The following is a 19,005-nucleotide window of genomic DNA, read 5'->3' as shown; positions in this document are numbered from 1 at the left end:
TCTGCGGATGGAACCTGCTGAAGCACGGAATCTGTAGCCATTTGGACGTGCTCAACCAGTCGGTCGGTTTCGGCATTACCGCTATGGGACCTATAAAGGCACGCATAGATTCGCGGATGGTCATCGCAGTCTACACGCAGCCAGATAATCGATAGGTCCTGTCCTTCAAGGCTGCCGAGGCGTCGAGAACAGATATCATCTCTGACGTAAACGCATACCCCAGCTCGTGGTATAAAGGAATGTTCCAATTTGTACCCAGGGTACGAGAGAAAAGTCGTATCAGCAGGAGAAGATATCTGGGTCTCGGTTAGAAAGAGCAAGGCCGGCTTCGCCGTTTCCAGATGGTAGTGAACGGCGTTGAGGTTGGAGTTGAGTCCCCTTATGTTGCAGAAGTCCACAGCGAGGGTGGTAGGGGTTGCCTTATGATGCCTGCTCCGCTTGCCCCGAACAGTGGCGAGCGCAAAATTGCCCCCCCCAGAATTCGGAGGGCAGCCTGGGCATCCCTGCTCAGGTGATGTATGTCCTGAGCATGGATGCCCAGAGAGGGATTCTCCACCGCTGTCGCTGATGGTACCCTCCTGGGGTAATTTAACCAAATTCTGCACAACCATCAAGTTTTGGGGGGGAGGGGGATTGGGCCTCCGGAACTCTCACTTACCGGACGAAACGCGGTAGCATAGCTACCACTTTACGCCGATTTTAAGTGAGAGAGTGGTACTTCCCCGGGCGTGCCGGCCCATTCGGCTGTAACCCGAAGGTATACAGCGTGGCACTACCACTTTTAATAATTTACTCATTCTACTTTAAATTCTAGTTAATTTTATAATTTAGCTACTTAGTGACGTGGTGGCACAGTGGTTAGAAAACACTGAATCTTAACCGATAAGATTGAATTCAAACCAGAACAATAAATTTCATCCTTAATTTCGTTTATGATTCATCTAAAGCTTGATGGTGAAGAAAAACATCGTGATGAAACCTATTTGGGGTTGATGAGAAACTCTCGTGTATCCACCAGCATTGGTGAACCTTTTCAATAAAGGAAGTAGAACTAAGTATTATATTTCTTTAAAAAGTAAAAAAAAAAAAAATTTTTTTTCGCCTTCTATTTTTTCTTCATTCTACTAATATTATGTATGGGAAAATACAAATTGCGTAATCCATTGCGTATCGTTGTGGTTCAAATGCAGTACAGACGAAACAATTAATCAACCACGTGGTCACGGCGCCGCAGTGGTACCCACCGTCCTGATAATTTCGATAAACAATGTTGAGCGTGTCCGACCGGAGACGAAGATCGATATCGATGAATTTAAAGTCATTTGGAAAGAAAGAGATACTCTTAAAAGAGAGAGAGAAGAGACCTCTAATGTTGAAATTAGTATTGATAAAAATCTCTTCACGAATTTCAGTGTTCGTAAAAATTTGTACAATTACAGATAAAAAAGGAGAAAACATAAATATCATTAAATACATAACCTTGACTCCTAATATTATTTGACATAATTCTTATCAAAACATTACGTCTTATCAAACGTAAGCCGCCAATCAACAACGAATCTTAATAAACAACACAATCGTCGTTCGAAATTCGAAATCTATTTCTGTCTCCGTCATTACAACGACAGTACTGCACTAAACGTAGCGTAGACCACTCCCGCGCAGAATGTTTTAAATTGTGTAACCTTGAACGGAACGAAATTCGGAATAGGCGTGTTCTTTAATTGAATATGAAATAGTGATTCGAAATTTAAAATGTTTATGTTAAGCAAAGTGCAAGTGAGACAGCTGATGAGATGGAAGGATCGGGTGTATTATCATTCAGGAGCGGGGGTATTCGGGCATCGACCGCGGGAGTTGAACGAAGTTGGTATGTTATCGAGCATAAGTTACATGAACTTAGCGATCGATTAACTAAGTTAAAGTGAATTATTCTTGCCTTTTATCGATAAGATATTTGATATCAAACATAAATGAGCTGTTTACTGTCGCTATCGATAACATAAATTATTTTAATGAGGACTGGAGGATGTTGTAATATATTCTTATACGATAAATATTTATATTGACTTTAATGAAATGTAAAAATATGTATATGGGCTACGATTTACAGATTATTATGGCTTTTGATTTATTTGAGGTTTGAGAATTCTTGTCGAATGTTTTGGTCCAGACTATTGGTGAATTGGAGCAAACGTTGATTGGATTTTAACCGAAAGGACTGTTGCTCTATATGTATATGTATTACTAGTTATCGCTCCAGTTTACTGGTTTTTTGTTATGTAATTTTAATAAATAATCACAATTAAATAAATAACATTAGAGTTACTGGTCGATATAATAAATTAATGTTGTTAAATTGTTTTTAATTTAATATTATTTATCGAGTGAATAAAAATGGGCAAACCGTCAACGCTTTATATTATTAAATAACATACATAGACATGTATGTATAGATATACTAATATTATAAATGCATAAGTTACTCTGTCCGTCTGTTCTATGAACAAACCGGTCTACCGAATTTCATAAAATATTGTATGGAACAAGATTAAACTCCAAGGAATTACATGGGCTTATTTATACCTTAAACTTGGCGTCCAATGACTAAAACACGAACAGAGCCGCAGGCGACTAGTTTAGTATATATACCTACTACATCTGGCCGTTTTTGCTGATAATGTTGTTAATATAACTTTAGACACGCCACAAGAAGTGTTAGCGAAACGTTACGAGAACAGTCGCGCGCAGAGACTAGTCGACGCGTATCGGACCTACGGCCACCTACGAGCTACCATCGATAACGTCGACTATAAAAACGAGAACAGGTAAATTATAGATATCACAATATTATATAAATGAAATAATTTCCCACTGCTAGGCTAATGGCCTCCTCTCCTATTAAGGAGAGAACTTAGAACATATTCCACCACGCTGTTCAAATGCGGGTTGGTGGAATGCATATGTGGCAGAATTTCAATGAAATTAGACACATGCAGGTTTCCTCACGATGTTTTCCTTCACGAGATGAATTATAAACACAAGCCGATAATGGCCCAGTGGTTAGAACACGTGCAACTTAACCGATGATTTCGGGTTCAAACCCAGGCAAGCACCACCATATAATGGCCCAGTGCCTATGCTTAATTAGTATTTATATTTCATTTTGTCTTCGGAGCTTACTGCAATTTTCTAAGGAAAGCAAACATAATAATTATAAAAAATAATACTTATAATAAAAGAGGAAAGTTACTTCTTATTTACAAAAAATAATTATATGTGGACGGACCAGCATGTGGCTACGTGATATTAACCGTTCCTTACAAAGCTAATGCCACACATTGAGAACTAAGATGTTATATCCGATGTATGCTTAGATCCTTGCTTTAGATCTACCGGCTCACTCACTCTCCAAACTGGAACAAACAATAGCGGTTATTATTGTTTGGCAGTATATGTGATTAGGGGTTGGTTCCAATTCCGATTTACTTGAACAAGCGCCAATTAATAATGTTGGTGACCAAGGATATCAGAAGGATCGGATTTTTTAAGAGAAACATAATGTTCACAAATATAAAATAAATATAAATTGTTTCCAGAGTCTGTAAAAATAAGAGAATGACAGATATTGTGTCGTAAAGAACATTGGGCAATAATGAAAGGCCATACAATATCAAAAGTTAAGGATGTGGTTTGGGGGTAATTAAGTGCTAATTGGTTTTTGCACGTGACAGAATCTTTCGGCACATGTTACTCATATATCTTTATATAAACCATTCAACATTTTTATTGGAGCCTTAAAACAAGTTGTTATTTACCCATTATAATAATATGATTGTTGGATAAAGCTCTCTGGTTCGAAGAACTTAACTATGAGCAAGCCGAGAGTCTTTTGAAAATTGTTAAATAATAGTCAGTTTTAGTAAACACGCATGCACACGCCCATACAAAAACAAACACACACACACACACACAAGCAAGCAAGCACGTACACACTCACACGAGAGTGTGAAACACGGATGTGTGAGTGCGTTCTCACACACACGCGCTAATGTATGCGTTAACATACACATTCACGTATTATCCAGCATAAAAAGAAAACCTAATAATAAATAAGTAAAGAAGAATCATGTAATTATATATAAAAATATGGGTCGGCATTAGAAATTCGCATCCCGAATTTGATGATATTAGGGGTTGTTTCTTAAAGGGGTTGTTCCCCTCTCTCGAAATTTACCACTCCCAACCCGCGGAAACCCATAGTTTTTTTTTAATGTGCGTTTAAAGTTACGTGTTACGTGTATCGATATTTTACATTATAATTAACCTTAAATCATTATTTTTATGTTTATTAGCTTTTTTCTGTATTATATTTTAACAAATACTATATTAATTTATAGTAAAAAAAACGTATAAAAATTTAATTTAATTTTGTAGTGAAGTGATTTTTTTGTAAAGAAAATAATAATCACCCAGAAGATTTTAGGAACATGATAATAGAATACAACAATACAACATAAAATATAAAAAAGATCCATTTATCGCATTATTAAATGTAGTCAAGTATATATACAGATAAATGGTTCTTATAAATTTCTAAAATCTATTTTTCATCCAAAATTAACAGCTGTGAGGGGCACAGGAGTGGCGAAGCTACTCCGGCAACAAAAATAGTAGATAGTTATAGTAGCTAAGGATAGGTTAGGTTAGGTTAGATTTTATGACCAAACGCTGCGCAAGCCGAGCGAGCGAAGCGAGCGTGCCGCGGCAGCGGCCGGCGCAGCGCCAGAAATCACATTGTATTCCAATAATTGGAATTTTATATCTCTCCCCTTCCAAAATTTAACTAACAGTACGAATTTTGATGATTTTAGTATTGAAATTTAAAAATTGAAGAAAAAAAAAACTAATGATTTCCGCGTGGGGGGAGTGGTGGTGTAGGTACTACACCACCCCCCCTTACCCCCACCCCTTCCCCAACCTTAAATTCGGGATGCGAATTTCTAATGCAATCCCAAAAATATAATACATGCAACTTTATTTTATACTATGTAACGTTGATGATGATAATGATTTACAACAATAAACAACAACAACAGCCTGTAAATTCCCACTGCTGGGCTAAAGGCCTCCTCTCCCTTTGAGAAGAAGGCTTGGAACATATTCCACCACGCTGTTCCAATGCGGGTTGGTGGAATACACATGTGGCTGAATGTCTATGAAATTTGTCACATGCAGGTTTCCTCACGATATTTTCCTTCACCGCTGAGCACGAGATGAATTATAAAGACTAATTAAGCACATGAATCAGCGGCCATCTCGACTCGACTATATAATTACATAGTTACATAGATTTTAAGACTATGTCTATCTATCTATATATGTATATCTGCTATATTGTTCATCGATAATACGAACTAGATAAAATTATAGCTTTACACAAAACATGTATCTTACATTGTTTTTGAACCTTAACATTACGAAATCAAAATTTAAAAAACCTACATAGTAATGAAATTTTTAAACTATACGTGTGTGTATTTATTTATGTACCATGTACGGGATGGTGAGACGGAGCCTAGTAGATATGAAAGCGTTACCGATTTGATTCATTGATTCATTGAAACTGAAGTTTATTTCAAAAAGTTACTAGATTCACAATTATCGTATAATACTGCTCGTCCTTGTGGCTTGAAAAGCATAACCGGCTGGACTGAGTGCTCAAACTCAGCCGAGTGCATACACGATACGGGATTTACGATTTGAATGACGATATACCACTATACAGAACCAAATTTCGCATAGAAAGTATTTCTACTAATGCGCTATAAACGTATCCAGAAGATAAACATATTATCACGCTTGCTTTTATTAAGTAGTGTTGCCAGAAGTAATAAAAATAAAATCATTAGCATTATAAGCCGGTCACTAGATAATCAAGATACTACATCGTTTAATATATTACTTCAGTAACGCGGATATATGACCCCGCATTAATAAAAAGCAGCTTTTTATGCAGTGTCTATTTTATACAATATTTGTTGACTCGTTTTATTCCCTGCTGCATTCTCGTCAAGAGAATTAATTAAATTTATCAACTAATCTTACCTTCATAGATAATACTTCAAAAGAGGCTGTGTTGTCAGATCGTCCTTATAACTAATGTTTATAAGCGTATATGTAGTCGTCCTAACCGATTTCGGCAAAGTGCCAACCTCACACTTGTTTACACGTTCCCAACTTTCAGATTCCGGGCTGTAATTGATTTTATTGGTTCGGTCTACGGTTTGAACCCAGTGTCTCATAATCTGTGGCCTTATTTTCAGGCGTTAGACTAACCAATAGGTTTATTATACAGTTTTTGATAATCTCTGAAAGTTTAAAAGGAAATAAAAAACCTGCCTGGGTAAACTGGGCAACTTTTTTATTTTTTTGTTTTAAAGATTTAATTGAAGACATTATATATGTTTGGAATATCGTTCCTTACAAATGATCAGCAACCAAATGCTTTTAATTCGATTTAGAGAGAGATTAAAGAAATTAAAAAAAAAGATTTAGAGGATACACGGAGTTCTTTGTGGTTATTTCACACGGTGCCCCCAACTGCCACAATATATTCCAATGATTTTGGGTTTCTGTGACCTACAGGAAATGCTTTATCGACCACCGACCTGGTGGTCTATGGATGTGGACTCTGCGGAACGACCACAAGTGCTATAAATTGAACGCAGCGCTCGGAAGTTAGGAAAATGGACCATTGACTTTTTACATAGATTCCAATAATTTAAAGGCATTATTGAAACGTTCAGTATTCCACGGTAAAGTGACAAAATGGAATAGGTATTGTTGTCAAATTTGACAGCTGTCACTTTATCAAGATGGCCGCTAAACGTTGATAAAGTTCAAGCTTGTTGAAAACCCTAAAACAACACATATTATTGAATAAACCATAGCGATTTTACACTTATTCGACGGTCACAGAACCAGAACTTCATTAATGCATGCAGAACACCGGCAAAGATAAACAAATAGTTTAAGTTTATATATGTACATATATGTTATTCACTACAGTGTGGCACCACCATTATTTACATTGACCCGCTGTGCGCGGTTAACTTAAATCCCACGGGATTAACAATGAAAACCGAAGTCGTACCAGCACTTATCACTCTGCATCCCATTGGGATTCCTACGCGATAACGATAGCTTTTTGTTATTCGACATCAGCGTATCCCTTTGGTTTTAAATCTCTATATATAGATGAAGCTTATTCAGTAGTTTTAGGTTATTTGTTTTAATAGTGGACTAACTTAGGACTAGCTAACCCCTCCGCTTCGCTGATTAATAATAATTATCGAAAACATTATACAAAGTCACAAAAAAAAAACATCAAATATTCACAAGAGGATCGTCCCTATCAAATTTCAAGGAAATAGGATCCATTATTAGAACGGGATTGTTTCAAATTTAACAACTCGAACTCGAGAGTCCAGTGGTTAGAGCACGTGCACCTTAACTGAAGATGTGGGTTCAAAACGGACTAAAAGCAATCGCTTTTTAGTTTTCATTTTTGCCTAGTCTTTGTGTCTAACTTATGTCTGGTGTCTGATGGCGAAAATTTTTTTTACTCTTAGGATACAAAACCTTAAAAAACAGTCTAAAGTCTCTCAATTGGTGGTAGGGCTTTGTGCAAGCCCGCCTGGGTAGGTACCACCCACTCATCAGTTATTCTACCGCCAAATAACAGTACTTAGTATTGTTGTGTTCCGGTTTGAAGGGTCAGTGAGCCAGTGTTACTACAGGCACAAGAGACATAACATCTTAGTTCCCAAGGTTGGTGGCAAATTGACGATGTAAGGAATAGTTAATATTTCTTACAGCGTCATTGCCCATGGGTGATGGTAACCACTTTCCGTCAGGTGGCCCATATGTTCGTCCGCCTACCTATAACATAAAAAACAATATCTCCATAGACAACAATAATAAAACAATCAATTACACAAGTTTTAATTAAATAAAAATTAATAATAAACACAGTGAAACTAGGAAATGAAACGCACGTCTTAGTTTTACTATTGCATTTTTAACTATTTATCATCATCATATTAAAATTTATATTATTTGAACATGTGGTTACATAACTAGAACAACTAATGACTAGATCTTATTTCATAAATTATCTTTCAGATACATCAAAGAGCTTGATATAACGAGATACGGCCTATCAAGTCAAGATTCAGTGGACTTGGGTTTATTGTACGGCTACAACGGCAAACAATCTGCAAGGGACTTAGTCGAACAATTAGAGAAAATTTACTGTGGACCCATTTCCTACGAATTCTCATACTTAGAGGTATTGCGTTAAGATTAAAGTTACGCCACAAACAGCCCCTAACACTAAGTATATAACTTTGTTAAATTTGTATTAAAACGGGTAACACCCATACATTTTATCGAATTAACTTTGCATAATAAAATAAGTATAATTGGTATTGTACAGTCAGAGTAAGAAAACCTTCGTCAGTTTTCAAGTTCATTCTTCTATTAATCTTAATATCTTAGTACCTTTTGAATCTAAACATCAAATTATTGCGACGCAATATGTCATTCTCAATCGGTAAAGCATATTATCGCTCATATTGAGCGCACAAAAATAGATCTAAAGGTAACTTACCTTTTCAACCGACTTCAAAAAGGAGGAGGTTATCAATTCGTCTGTATTTTTTTTTCTTACCCCGACTGTAAGTGTATTCATTTAGGGAGTAATCATTAGGTTTTAATCTGAAGCGATAACGAGCGATTTGTTCGGCTTTATATCAAAAGACTAACTAGGTAAATCTGTACACAAAATATCGACAAACTGATAAACCACAAATCTCCTTTCAGACAGAAAGCGAACGGGAATGGTTTGCACAACGGATTGAATCTGGCTCCGATGTCATACACAAAGAACGTCAAATTGAAATACTCAAAGAATTGCTTCACTCGCAAGTATGGGATAAGTTTCTCTCGACCAAGTATCCCACTGTTAAGAGATACTGTGGGGAGGGAGCCGAGTCATTGTTAACATTCTTCTCGACATTGTTCAAGCTTACTACCTCAGGTGAGCTGAAAGTAATTACCATCGAGATTTGTTGGTTAATTTGTTTGCTAAGCATAAATTGTATTTTAAGGTAATTGTTTAAAAAGTTAAAGAAACTCCAACTGTCTAACTCTGATACAAAATTAATTCTAATTCCATTTATTCTATTTAAATGAAATTAAAATTTACTTTGTTTAAGTAGGCTTTTACAAAAACTTTCGAAGAATTAGAATTGTAACCATTTCGGAATTTACATTATATGGAGGAAAAACTGGCAAGAAACTCAGTAATTACTCTTTTCCGACGGTTACTGTATGTAACTCTATGTAGCTTAATCGATTATGAAGCCAGTTGTAAAAAAACTGGAAAAAGAATTTCCAAAATATCAATATGACAACCTATGAAAAGAAATAACTACCACTGCTTCAACTGTTATATTTACATTGGCAAAAAATATATTCTGAGTATTTTTTATTCAATCATTGGAAACGCGTTGCGAGGAGATCAAGCTTAATATCAGGAAATTAATGTCATATGACATCAGGTCCCCGATGAATGACTGCTTCCATTTTTATTAAGAAGAAATTTTAAAAAATAATGGCTCTTACAGCGTTATTGTGTTGTGTGTTGTTGTGATGTTTCCACTGTAATATATTTCATTAGTATTCCAAGCACGCAAGTCACTCAGTCTATAAAACAGTTTGAGCACAAGGAACATTAAAGTGAAGAAACAAAAGAGAATACAAAAACAAAAGCGAATGCAAGTTCCCAGTACTGCGAAACGATGCTTTTGATTTAGTATTCGCTAGTTGATAGCCATCAATATTCTGTGCTCTCCATCTACCTTTTGTTTATAATCTCAGGCAGGTTTTCTCAAGATGTTTCTTCCACCCATGAGGAGTTATATCGGGAATAAAATAAATGATGTCGATGATGATGGGCACAATAAATCCTGCTTTTGGGTGTCCTTTCAAACAAAAAACATCTAAAACAAACTTTGGTTCTTTTAGGAATTCTAATTTTTTTTATGGAATATAATGAAATACATACTTAAATTCCGTAATAATGAATAATCATCATCAATGATAAAGTTATGAGAAAATATGTTCTAAACATATATTACTTATTAATATACATAATATCATGAGATTGTATCACCATTGATTTTATAACCATTTCTAGTTCCAGTTTTATACTAGTTTGGTATTATTTTCAGAAAATGTTGAACACATAGTAATGGCAATGGCCCACAGAGGCAAACTCAACGCCTTGAGCTGCTTACTAAAATGTCCGCCAGTGAAAATCTTCCACAAACTCAACGGTAACCCAGAATATCCTGAAGATGCAAATGCCGCATGTGATATACCTACACATTTAAGTGAGTACCATATCAATATAGTAGTAACAGCCTGTAAATTTCCCACTGCTGGGATAAGGCCTCCTCTTCCATTAAGGAGAGGGTTTGGAACATATTACACCACGCTGTTCCAATGCGGGTTGGTGGAATGAACTTGTGGCAGAATTTCGATGAAATTAGACACATGCAGGTTTCCTCACGATGTTTTCCTTCACCGCCGAGCACAAGATGAATTATAAACACAAATTAAGCACATATATATACATATAATAAGCACATAATATATATATATATATATATATATATAACATGGATGTATATCAATATAGGATATATTTTTATAATCTAACCACAAGTTTTAAAAATTTCTGCTACTCCAAAATTCTTATTTTATATTTACTTAATTAAGATCAGCCCTTTAAATCTTTCCCAAGATATTGGAGATTTAATACTGCCAACGTCGAACTCTGCTACTGAGAATTTATTGACTAAAAAAACTAATAAATATCTATTGGCCAGACTTGAGGTTTGAACAGTCCTGATCCAACATTGAAAACCGGACCCTAGACCAATAAAGAAGTCAATCAGAAGTATTTATTTCTTCAACGTTGTGTTATGTACGTGTAAAATAGAATTGTATAAGAAAAAATGAAATATATGATATACAATTGTAATATTCCTATGAAATATTAAATTAAATATTACGAGAGTAGCTGTGCGCTTTCTACCGTGATAAAACCGTGATATACCGTGATAGTTATCCATGCGTGTTTCACAATTTGTTAAATCGCTCCGATAGCTCCTGAGATTGACGCATTCAAAAATAAAAACTGCTTTAAGCTGTCCGTATAAATTTTAACAATGGCCATTGTTTTTGGCCATGTCATTGGCCATTACTAAAAAAAGTGTAATTTTACGGCTATAACAAAGCTTCGTATTTACAACGAAAAACAACAACAGCCTTTAAATTTCCCACTGGTGCGCTAAGGCCTCCTCTCTCTTTTGAGGAGAAAGTTTGGAACATATACCACAACGCTGTTCCAATGCGGTTTGGTGGAATACACATGTGACAGAATTTTTATGAAATTGGACACATGCAGGTTTTCTCAAAATGTTTTCCTTCACCGCCGATGTATTGTACTATAAACACAAAATAAGCACATGAATATTCAGCGGTGCTTGTCTGGGTTTGAACCCGTAATTACCGGTTAAGATGCACGCGTTCTAACCACTGGGCCATCTCGGCTCATTCGTATTTGAGATGAGCAAACACTAAAACGATTTAATGTTACAGGCGCATCGAGCGACATCACAGTTGAAGGGAACACTGTTCGAGTATCTCTCATAAACAATCCGTCACATTTGGAAGTACGTATTAAATATTAACATTTGCGATTGCGATTTTAAAGTGTCCCAGGTTATTTTATTATTTATATGTCAAATTCTAAATGGCAAAAAGAAAGATCGGCTTTTCATCTTTACTTATCTGATGTAGTATTTACGAACGACAGCTGTACATATGTACATTGTTATATCGTTCAAACATTTTGTGACGAATCAAATTTCTCTGTAATTTGTTCGCTCAGCACATAATTCCTCTACAGTTCCGAATTTAATTAAAATACATTCAGTAATTCAGATTTGCTTACATACATAATACATTACGCGAGACTATTCTAGACATCAATAACGCCGTTTCAAATCACATAAGTTACGTGTGTGAGTGAATTACGAAGATTTTTACAATAGAACATAATATTAATTACGAATATTTGAATGTATTCAAATCTGTCTATAATAATATATTGATAGGCCCGTCAACGGCTACCAAACAAAAAAGGCTTATTTTTTACGAACTAATAAACATACAAAGTTGTCAATGATATATGAAAACTCACATTGAATAATTTCGTCCTAATTATATACTACATATATTTTCCTAATTATATACTACATATGTGTTGTGACTTTAAATAGCTGTAAGCTGTATCAAATGTATCGCGTGATAAAAACTATCTCTGTTTAAAAAAATAAATTAAAAAAAAAACAGAGTATGTAACTGAATTACATAATTAATTTTATTATCACATATAATTTCTTTAACAGGCAGCAAATCCAGTATCGATGGGTAAAACTAGATCTAAACAATTTATGCTAAGAGAGGGTGACTACTCGCCGGACGGATCGTCAAAGTTTGGCGACAAAGCCTTAAATGTTCAGGTAAATACATTTTAATATTTACCTGTACACTAATTTAAACCGAGATAACCTAATAGTAAGAAGACGTGATATTAAGCTTGACAGCAATAGTTCAAGTAACAGCCTGTATATTTCCCACTGCTGAGATAAGGCTCCTTCTTCCATTAAGTAGAGGGTTTGGAACATACTCCACCACGCTGTTCCAATGCAGGTTGATGGAATACACATGTGGCAGAATTTCGATGAAATTAGAAATTTTCCTTCACCGCCGAGCACGAGATAAATTATTATCACAAATTAAGCACATATATATATATATATATATAGTGGTGCTTGCCTGGGTTTGAACCCGCAATCACCGGTTAAGATGCACGCTCTCTAACCACTGGGCCATCTCAGCTCCTATCGTTCAAACCAGAACAACATTTGATATTTATATGCTTTATATTTATTAATATTTCATCTCGTGCTCGGTACCGAAGGAAAACATTATATAACCTCACAAGGCGTGCATTGGATATTAGTGTAAGTATATTTAGTTCAAAACATTTTCTTTAATAGGACTTTTACAGATTATTATAAACCTCAACATAAACTGGAAACTAAATTTCTTGTTAGAGAAATGATTACAAGACTTCGCTGGTGCAAAGTCTTGTAATCTTAAAAATCCTAAAAAAGTTTCGAGACAAAGTTATTAGGTACTTCAATAAATAATTTGATAAGCACCAACATTAAATTATAGGCTTAATAGTTGCAAAATGCCAATAAGTAGTAAGTAATGCCATTCTTCTAGCAAGTACTGATTATTATGGGTAGAAGATTATCCATGTCCGATCAATTACTTCATCTTATTATTTTTTCTTAGATCCACGGTGATGCCGCTTTCACTGGTCAAGGAGTAAATCAGGAAACCCTGATGTTGTCTCAAGTACCGCACTTTGAAGTCGGTGGATCTTTGCATGTAGTAGTAAATAATCAGGTTAGTAAATCATTGTTTACGGACTTTTGCACTATAATATGCTCTTCCTAATCTTCACCGTTTTTTTTCTTAATTAACGTCTTTATACTATTTCCATGACATAATCTATCGAAATACCATCTTTATTTGCTATCACTCTATTTTATTTATTTCGTCTTTGTGATATTTTAAAAATAAATCGAAATATTGAATTTCTTACACTAAATATAAAATATGTATCTCATGAATTTCACAAAAAAATTGGAGCATTTTTCATCAAACATCGTAAAATCTGCGAGGGAAAATAACGAAATTACGTTGTAGGTTGGATTCACATTGCCAGCAAATCGGGGGCGTTCCAGCCGATACGTGACTGATTTGGCCAAATCAATAGCTGTTCCCGTCATACACGTCAATGGTGATCATCCAGAAGTAAGCATACACAAGCCTAATAAATCGCAATATAATACAATTAAAAAATTTCATTAGAATTTTAACGTTTTCCAAAAAATATACTTCATTTCTTGGTTCCTGATGCCTCCAAAAAATATCCAAACAAGTCAGCTCGACCAATCATAAAAAAAGCCTTTCATAAGTAAAATAAACAATGACATTGTATTTCTAGTATCCATCCATTCTGGAAAGAAATGTACTATGAGTTTCGAAAACAACCCTAATTTCACTGGTGTTATTTCAGCTCGTCGCAAAAGCAACAAATATAGCTTTCGAATATCAAAGAAGGTTCCGTAAAGATGTGTTCATAGATTACAATTGCTACCGCCGCTGGGGACATAACGAGCTTGATGAACCGACCTTTACAAATCCGTTGCTGTACAAACTCATACATAACAGAAAGTAAGGAATAAAATGTTACGATAAATGTTTGCTTTGTATCAAAATTTACATTACATTTTAATACTATTTATGTAACTATAGGTTAGTTAATCTATACTAATGAAGTGAATTTGTTGAAACTTTGGTATAAAGCACTTGAACTGCACGAAAGTCCATATTATGCCTTATGATAAGCAACACGATCAAAGCCGGGGAAAATGTTGGGCTATGATTTTATGTCCTGTGTGCTCACTGGCTCAATAGGACTATCCTATGTATTGCTATTTTTAACTAATTATATGTATTGTAAAATGCCCATGTAACTTAATATATTATTAAAGTCAAATCAAGCATTTCAAATAAAGTGTTAATAATAATGTCTCCAAATGACTACTTATGAGTAATAAGAGATCTTCAACAGATCAATACCAGACACATACACCGAGAAGCTTATCTCAAACGCAGTGCTCACTGAATCTGACGTGAATAATATAAACATGGAATATACCCAATACTTGCAAGAGCAGTACGAAGCAGCCAGCTCTTATACGCCGGAGGTAAATTTTAAAGAAGTTTTTAAGTAAACTTAGTTTAGATTTAAAACTTTTGAAATCTGTTGTCAGAAAAAAACGGTATTCATATTTTTAAATTGTGCGCTAAAAATAACCCTATAACAAACAAAACAAAATTATGCTTTTCAAATTAAGTTTTTTAAATCAATTTAAAGCATTAATCACTCCTTCTAGTACATTATTAATATTTTTGACTCTATGGTACTATCTTCTTTTTGTGAGATTTTTTTTTTGAGATTGTAGTTTTTATTGATATAAGTATGTAAAAGCTCTTTAAATTTCATTCTATTACACAATTTTTTTTTTTATGGAATAGGTTAGGGTACGAGCATATAGTCACCTTTACCCATAGACAATGTGGCTGTAAGAAATATTAACTATTCCTTACATCGTCAATGCGCTACCAACCTTGGGAACTATGATGCTATGTCCCTTGTGCATGTAGTTACACTGGCTCAGTCACCCTTCAAACTGGAACACAACAATACTGCGTACTGTTGTTTAGTGGTAGAATATCTGATAAGTGGGTGGTACCTACCTAGGCGGGCTTGCACAAAGCCCTACCACCAAGAAAATAACTTTCAAATGGCTCATTATTCTTAATTGAAATTGCCTCAAATTCAACCAACATTTCTATACATTCTCAGGTGTCATATTTCCAAGAACAATGGTCAAATATTTCGCCCGCACCAAAAGCTGTAGAAGTTTGGGACACCGGCGTCAACAAGGAGCTATTGAAACTTGTTGGTCGAGCATCAGTGTCTACGCCTGCAGATTTCGTGAGTAGAATTATTAAAAATTAAAAATAATCTAAATACTATCTAATCTTTTGACAGTAAATCCCGAAAGGTAGAATGATAAGAAAGCGTGGAATTAATAATACCTGTTGTCTACCAGTCAGGATACATTACATACATATATAAATTGTATTTAACTAATATGACTGTATTTTTTAAATGTTGAAAAAGAGTAACCACTGAGTTTCTTGTCGGTTCTTCTCGGTAGAATCTACTTTCCGAACCGGTGGTAGCTTTACTTAATTGTTAACTGACGATCCAAAAGGAAAGGCTTTTTGATTAAAGTTTATTTTGATTTTGATTTCGAAAACTTTATTAACGCGAACCGTGTCCACCTACTTGAAGTCAGGACTTCAAAAGATCCTATCCTAAGAATTTCTAGTCTTCAATTAAAGCGGTATTTCACTAATATTTTAGTAAACAAACTGACACTTTTAACTGCCAGGTCTGTCTGTATTTTGGTATTCCCTTATAATTTATTTTCCTATGAAAGTAATATTTTCGGCTCTTAAAAACTTATTAATTTGATAACAAGTAATATTACCGTAGGTACATAAAACTTACCTAACTAGATTTTTGAAAAATATTATTTGTCTTTTCCATTTCGAATCTTAGTATGACAATAAATACGACGTGTATTTCAACTGTCGTCACCGTCACATATGACGTCATTTTGAATTTTGCCCTAATTTTAAATGAACATGAAATAGCAAACTATATAATTTAATCTTTAGGAGAGCCCAACCCTGTTTATAAATACATTCGGTAGACATTTACTTTGATATTAGGTTCTCAAAAGTAGTTCCTCTCTAGTTTATTGTGTTTAATTAAAATCTGACTTTAATAGAATTTCTCTAAATAGTAAAGTAATCACTTAAATTTAAGGGGAAGATCTATAAGACCATGATCAGACCTGCTGTTCTATATGGGTCATAGTGTTGGACTACAAAAGGGATGACTGAAAGACAATTGCATGTTGTGGAGATGAGAATGCTAAGAAGAATTTGTGGTGTTACGCGAATGGATAGATTACATAGGAGGAAATTTGAAAGTGAAACCGATAGCCGAGAAATTATGTGGAAGAAGGCTATCATGGTATGGGCATGTAATGCGGAGGAGTGAGGAACATATTGTAAGGAAGGCCTTGAGCATGGGTGTGGATGGATGTAAAGGTAGAGGACGACCAAGGAAACGATGGATGGATTGTGTGAAAGAAGATATGGTTAGAAAGAATGTTACCTGTAAGATGACGTCTGATAGAGAAGTATGGAAGGAAAAAACATGCTGCGCCGACCCCAAATAAAAATGGGATAAGGGCAGGAGGATGATGAGTAAAATAATGATTGTTGCTCAAATCAACATTTAGTATAAATTATACGCCAAACACCAGTAATCAGTATTGTTGTGTCCCGGTTTATAGGATGAGTGTGCCAAGGTAACTACAGGCACAAGGGACGTACCTAACATCTTAGTTCCCAAGGTTGGAGGCACATTGACGATGTAAAGAATAGTTAAATTTTATTACAGCGCCATTGTTTATGGGTCATGATGACCACCTACCATCATGTGGTCCATATAGTCATCCGACAACTTAAGACATAAAAAAGCAAAATGCTCAATAAAACTAACTGAGTTCCAACACTTTTTGACAAAATGAGTCTGCCAAATATTTCAATGAGAAATAAAAAACATTTTAAATATTTATTTTTAGTTTTAAGACAGACTTCTCAATTTCATTTCACCTTTCAATTATGTGTGGGTTAACAAAGGAAGTGTCGGTTAAGGGAAACTGGCATTCGTTTTAATGGCTCTATAATAAAAATTCCTTTTCTTATTTTAGGCGTTATCTCTTTCTAAAATCCTTAAATTCCGAAAAGATTTCAGTTTTACCAAATGAAGCAATAATTAAATTTCTTGGAATAAATGTGACATCAAAAGGACATCCTCCTTCTATTAATAGTTTTCGTTTTATTTTAGTGCCAAAAAGGTTTCGAAACTAGAAAAAACGAACGAAACGACGACATCGGCGCAAACAAGTGATATCGGGGAATTGTAGCGAATAAAACTACATATATTCTTATCTCTGAAATAAAATTTCCTCTCTAACTGGGTCGATCCAGGAAACCTATATGAATTGAATGTATATTCACGTGAAAAATATATTTATTGTTTAGTATCAAATATTTTTGAAGCATTCAGGTTAAGTAAACTAAACTCGAATATTTTTCTATGAGCAGTATTTATAATTTCATTGTATCGTAATGGCAAGTTCATATTTATTTTATTTATATTGTTTATGTTATGATCCAAGAGCAGAAGTAGCGGTAACCAAACCGTTTTTTTGTGTTTAAACACATAAGATTGATATAACTGTATAGTATATTAATTTTAATAATTGTACTAACTAATATGATTTTGTTGTTTATAAATGTTGAAAAAGAGTAACTACTGAGTTTCTTGCCGGTACTTCTCGGTAGAATCTAGTTTCCGAACTGGTGGTAGCTTTACTTAATTGTTAATTGACGATTCAAAAGTGCTTGTAAAAGCCCACTTGAATAAAGTTTATTTTGGTTTTGAGTATAGCCCATGAGTCCGATGGTAAGTGGTTACCGTCGATATAACCGATATCACTACAATATTGGCTCTCTTAGAAATATTAACCATTCCTTACATATATAACATGATTCCAATTAACTACTCATATTTTACTTATAAACTTCCGGTAACGATTTTGCCAAAATTGCACATCGAATACAATAAATTGCTATTCAAAATCTCGACCATTATATTATGAAAATTCAATTTGATTATTTATATTAACTGCATCCGCCTTTCAAATAGACATTTAATACACTATGTTCAGAAGTAGGAATGTTTTTTAAAATATGATATTACCTGAAATGAGTTATAAATTATTGTTACTGAAGATTTAAGTTGTGCAACTTAATGAATTTAAAATTGCAGCTCTCATCGAGAAAATATATTCGATTAAAGTAATCACTATTGTATAGCTCATGCAAGCCTTTTAAATGAAAATAAATTAATATAAGTAATAAAGAGGAATTTGTACTTTAAAACAATGACGATACAGTCGGAAATCCTTTGTATTTCAGTTGAAAACTTTAGCTTTACTCCTTGTGACGAGAAAAGTTTCTACGTAGTTTATTGTATAAGATACAACTAAGTTACTAGTAACGTTATATTTG

At 34.5% G+C, this 19,005-nt stretch overlaps 1 protein-coding gene across 1 annotated transcript in view; it reads left to right on the top strand.

Moving 5' to 3' along the window:
* The first annotated feature begins 1,611 nt into the window (after window positions 1–1,611).
* The window catches only part of LOC124535210 (probable 2-oxoglutarate dehydrogenase E1 component DHKTD1 homolog, mitochondrial), a 34,397-nt gene continuing 17,003 nt past the window's right edge, over window positions 1,612–19,005 (top strand). Inside the window, exons 1-12 of the mRNA XM_047111333.1 lie at window positions 1,612–1,870; window positions 2,702–2,828; window positions 8,188–8,353; window positions 8,887–9,103; window positions 10,299–10,460; window positions 11,734–11,807; window positions 12,546–12,659; window positions 13,504–13,617; window positions 13,921–14,028; window positions 14,294–14,451; window positions 14,852–14,987; window positions 15,650–15,781. Coding sequence (XP_046967289.1) covers window positions 1,756–1,870; window positions 2,702–2,828; window positions 8,188–8,353; window positions 8,887–9,103; window positions 10,299–10,460; window positions 11,734–11,807; window positions 12,546–12,659; window positions 13,504–13,617; window positions 13,921–14,028; window positions 14,294–14,451; window positions 14,852–14,987; window positions 15,650–15,781 — 1,623 coding nt within the window. The 5' untranslated portion in view covers window positions 1,612–1,755. The remainder of the gene's footprint in view (window positions 1,871–2,701; window positions 2,829–8,187; window positions 8,354–8,886; window positions 9,104–10,298; window positions 10,461–11,733; window positions 11,808–12,545; window positions 12,660–13,503; window positions 13,618–13,920; window positions 14,029–14,293; window positions 14,452–14,851; window positions 14,988–15,649; window positions 15,782–19,005) is intronic.

Source organism: Vanessa cardui, chromosome 14 (assembly GCF_905220365.1).
Source record: "Vanessa cardui chromosome 14, ilVanCard2.1, whole genome shotgun sequence".
Lineage (NCBI taxonomy): Eukaryota > Metazoa > Arthropoda > Insecta > Lepidoptera > Nymphalidae > Vanessa > Vanessa cardui.
This window is presented reverse-complemented; position numbering and strand designations above follow the sequence as displayed.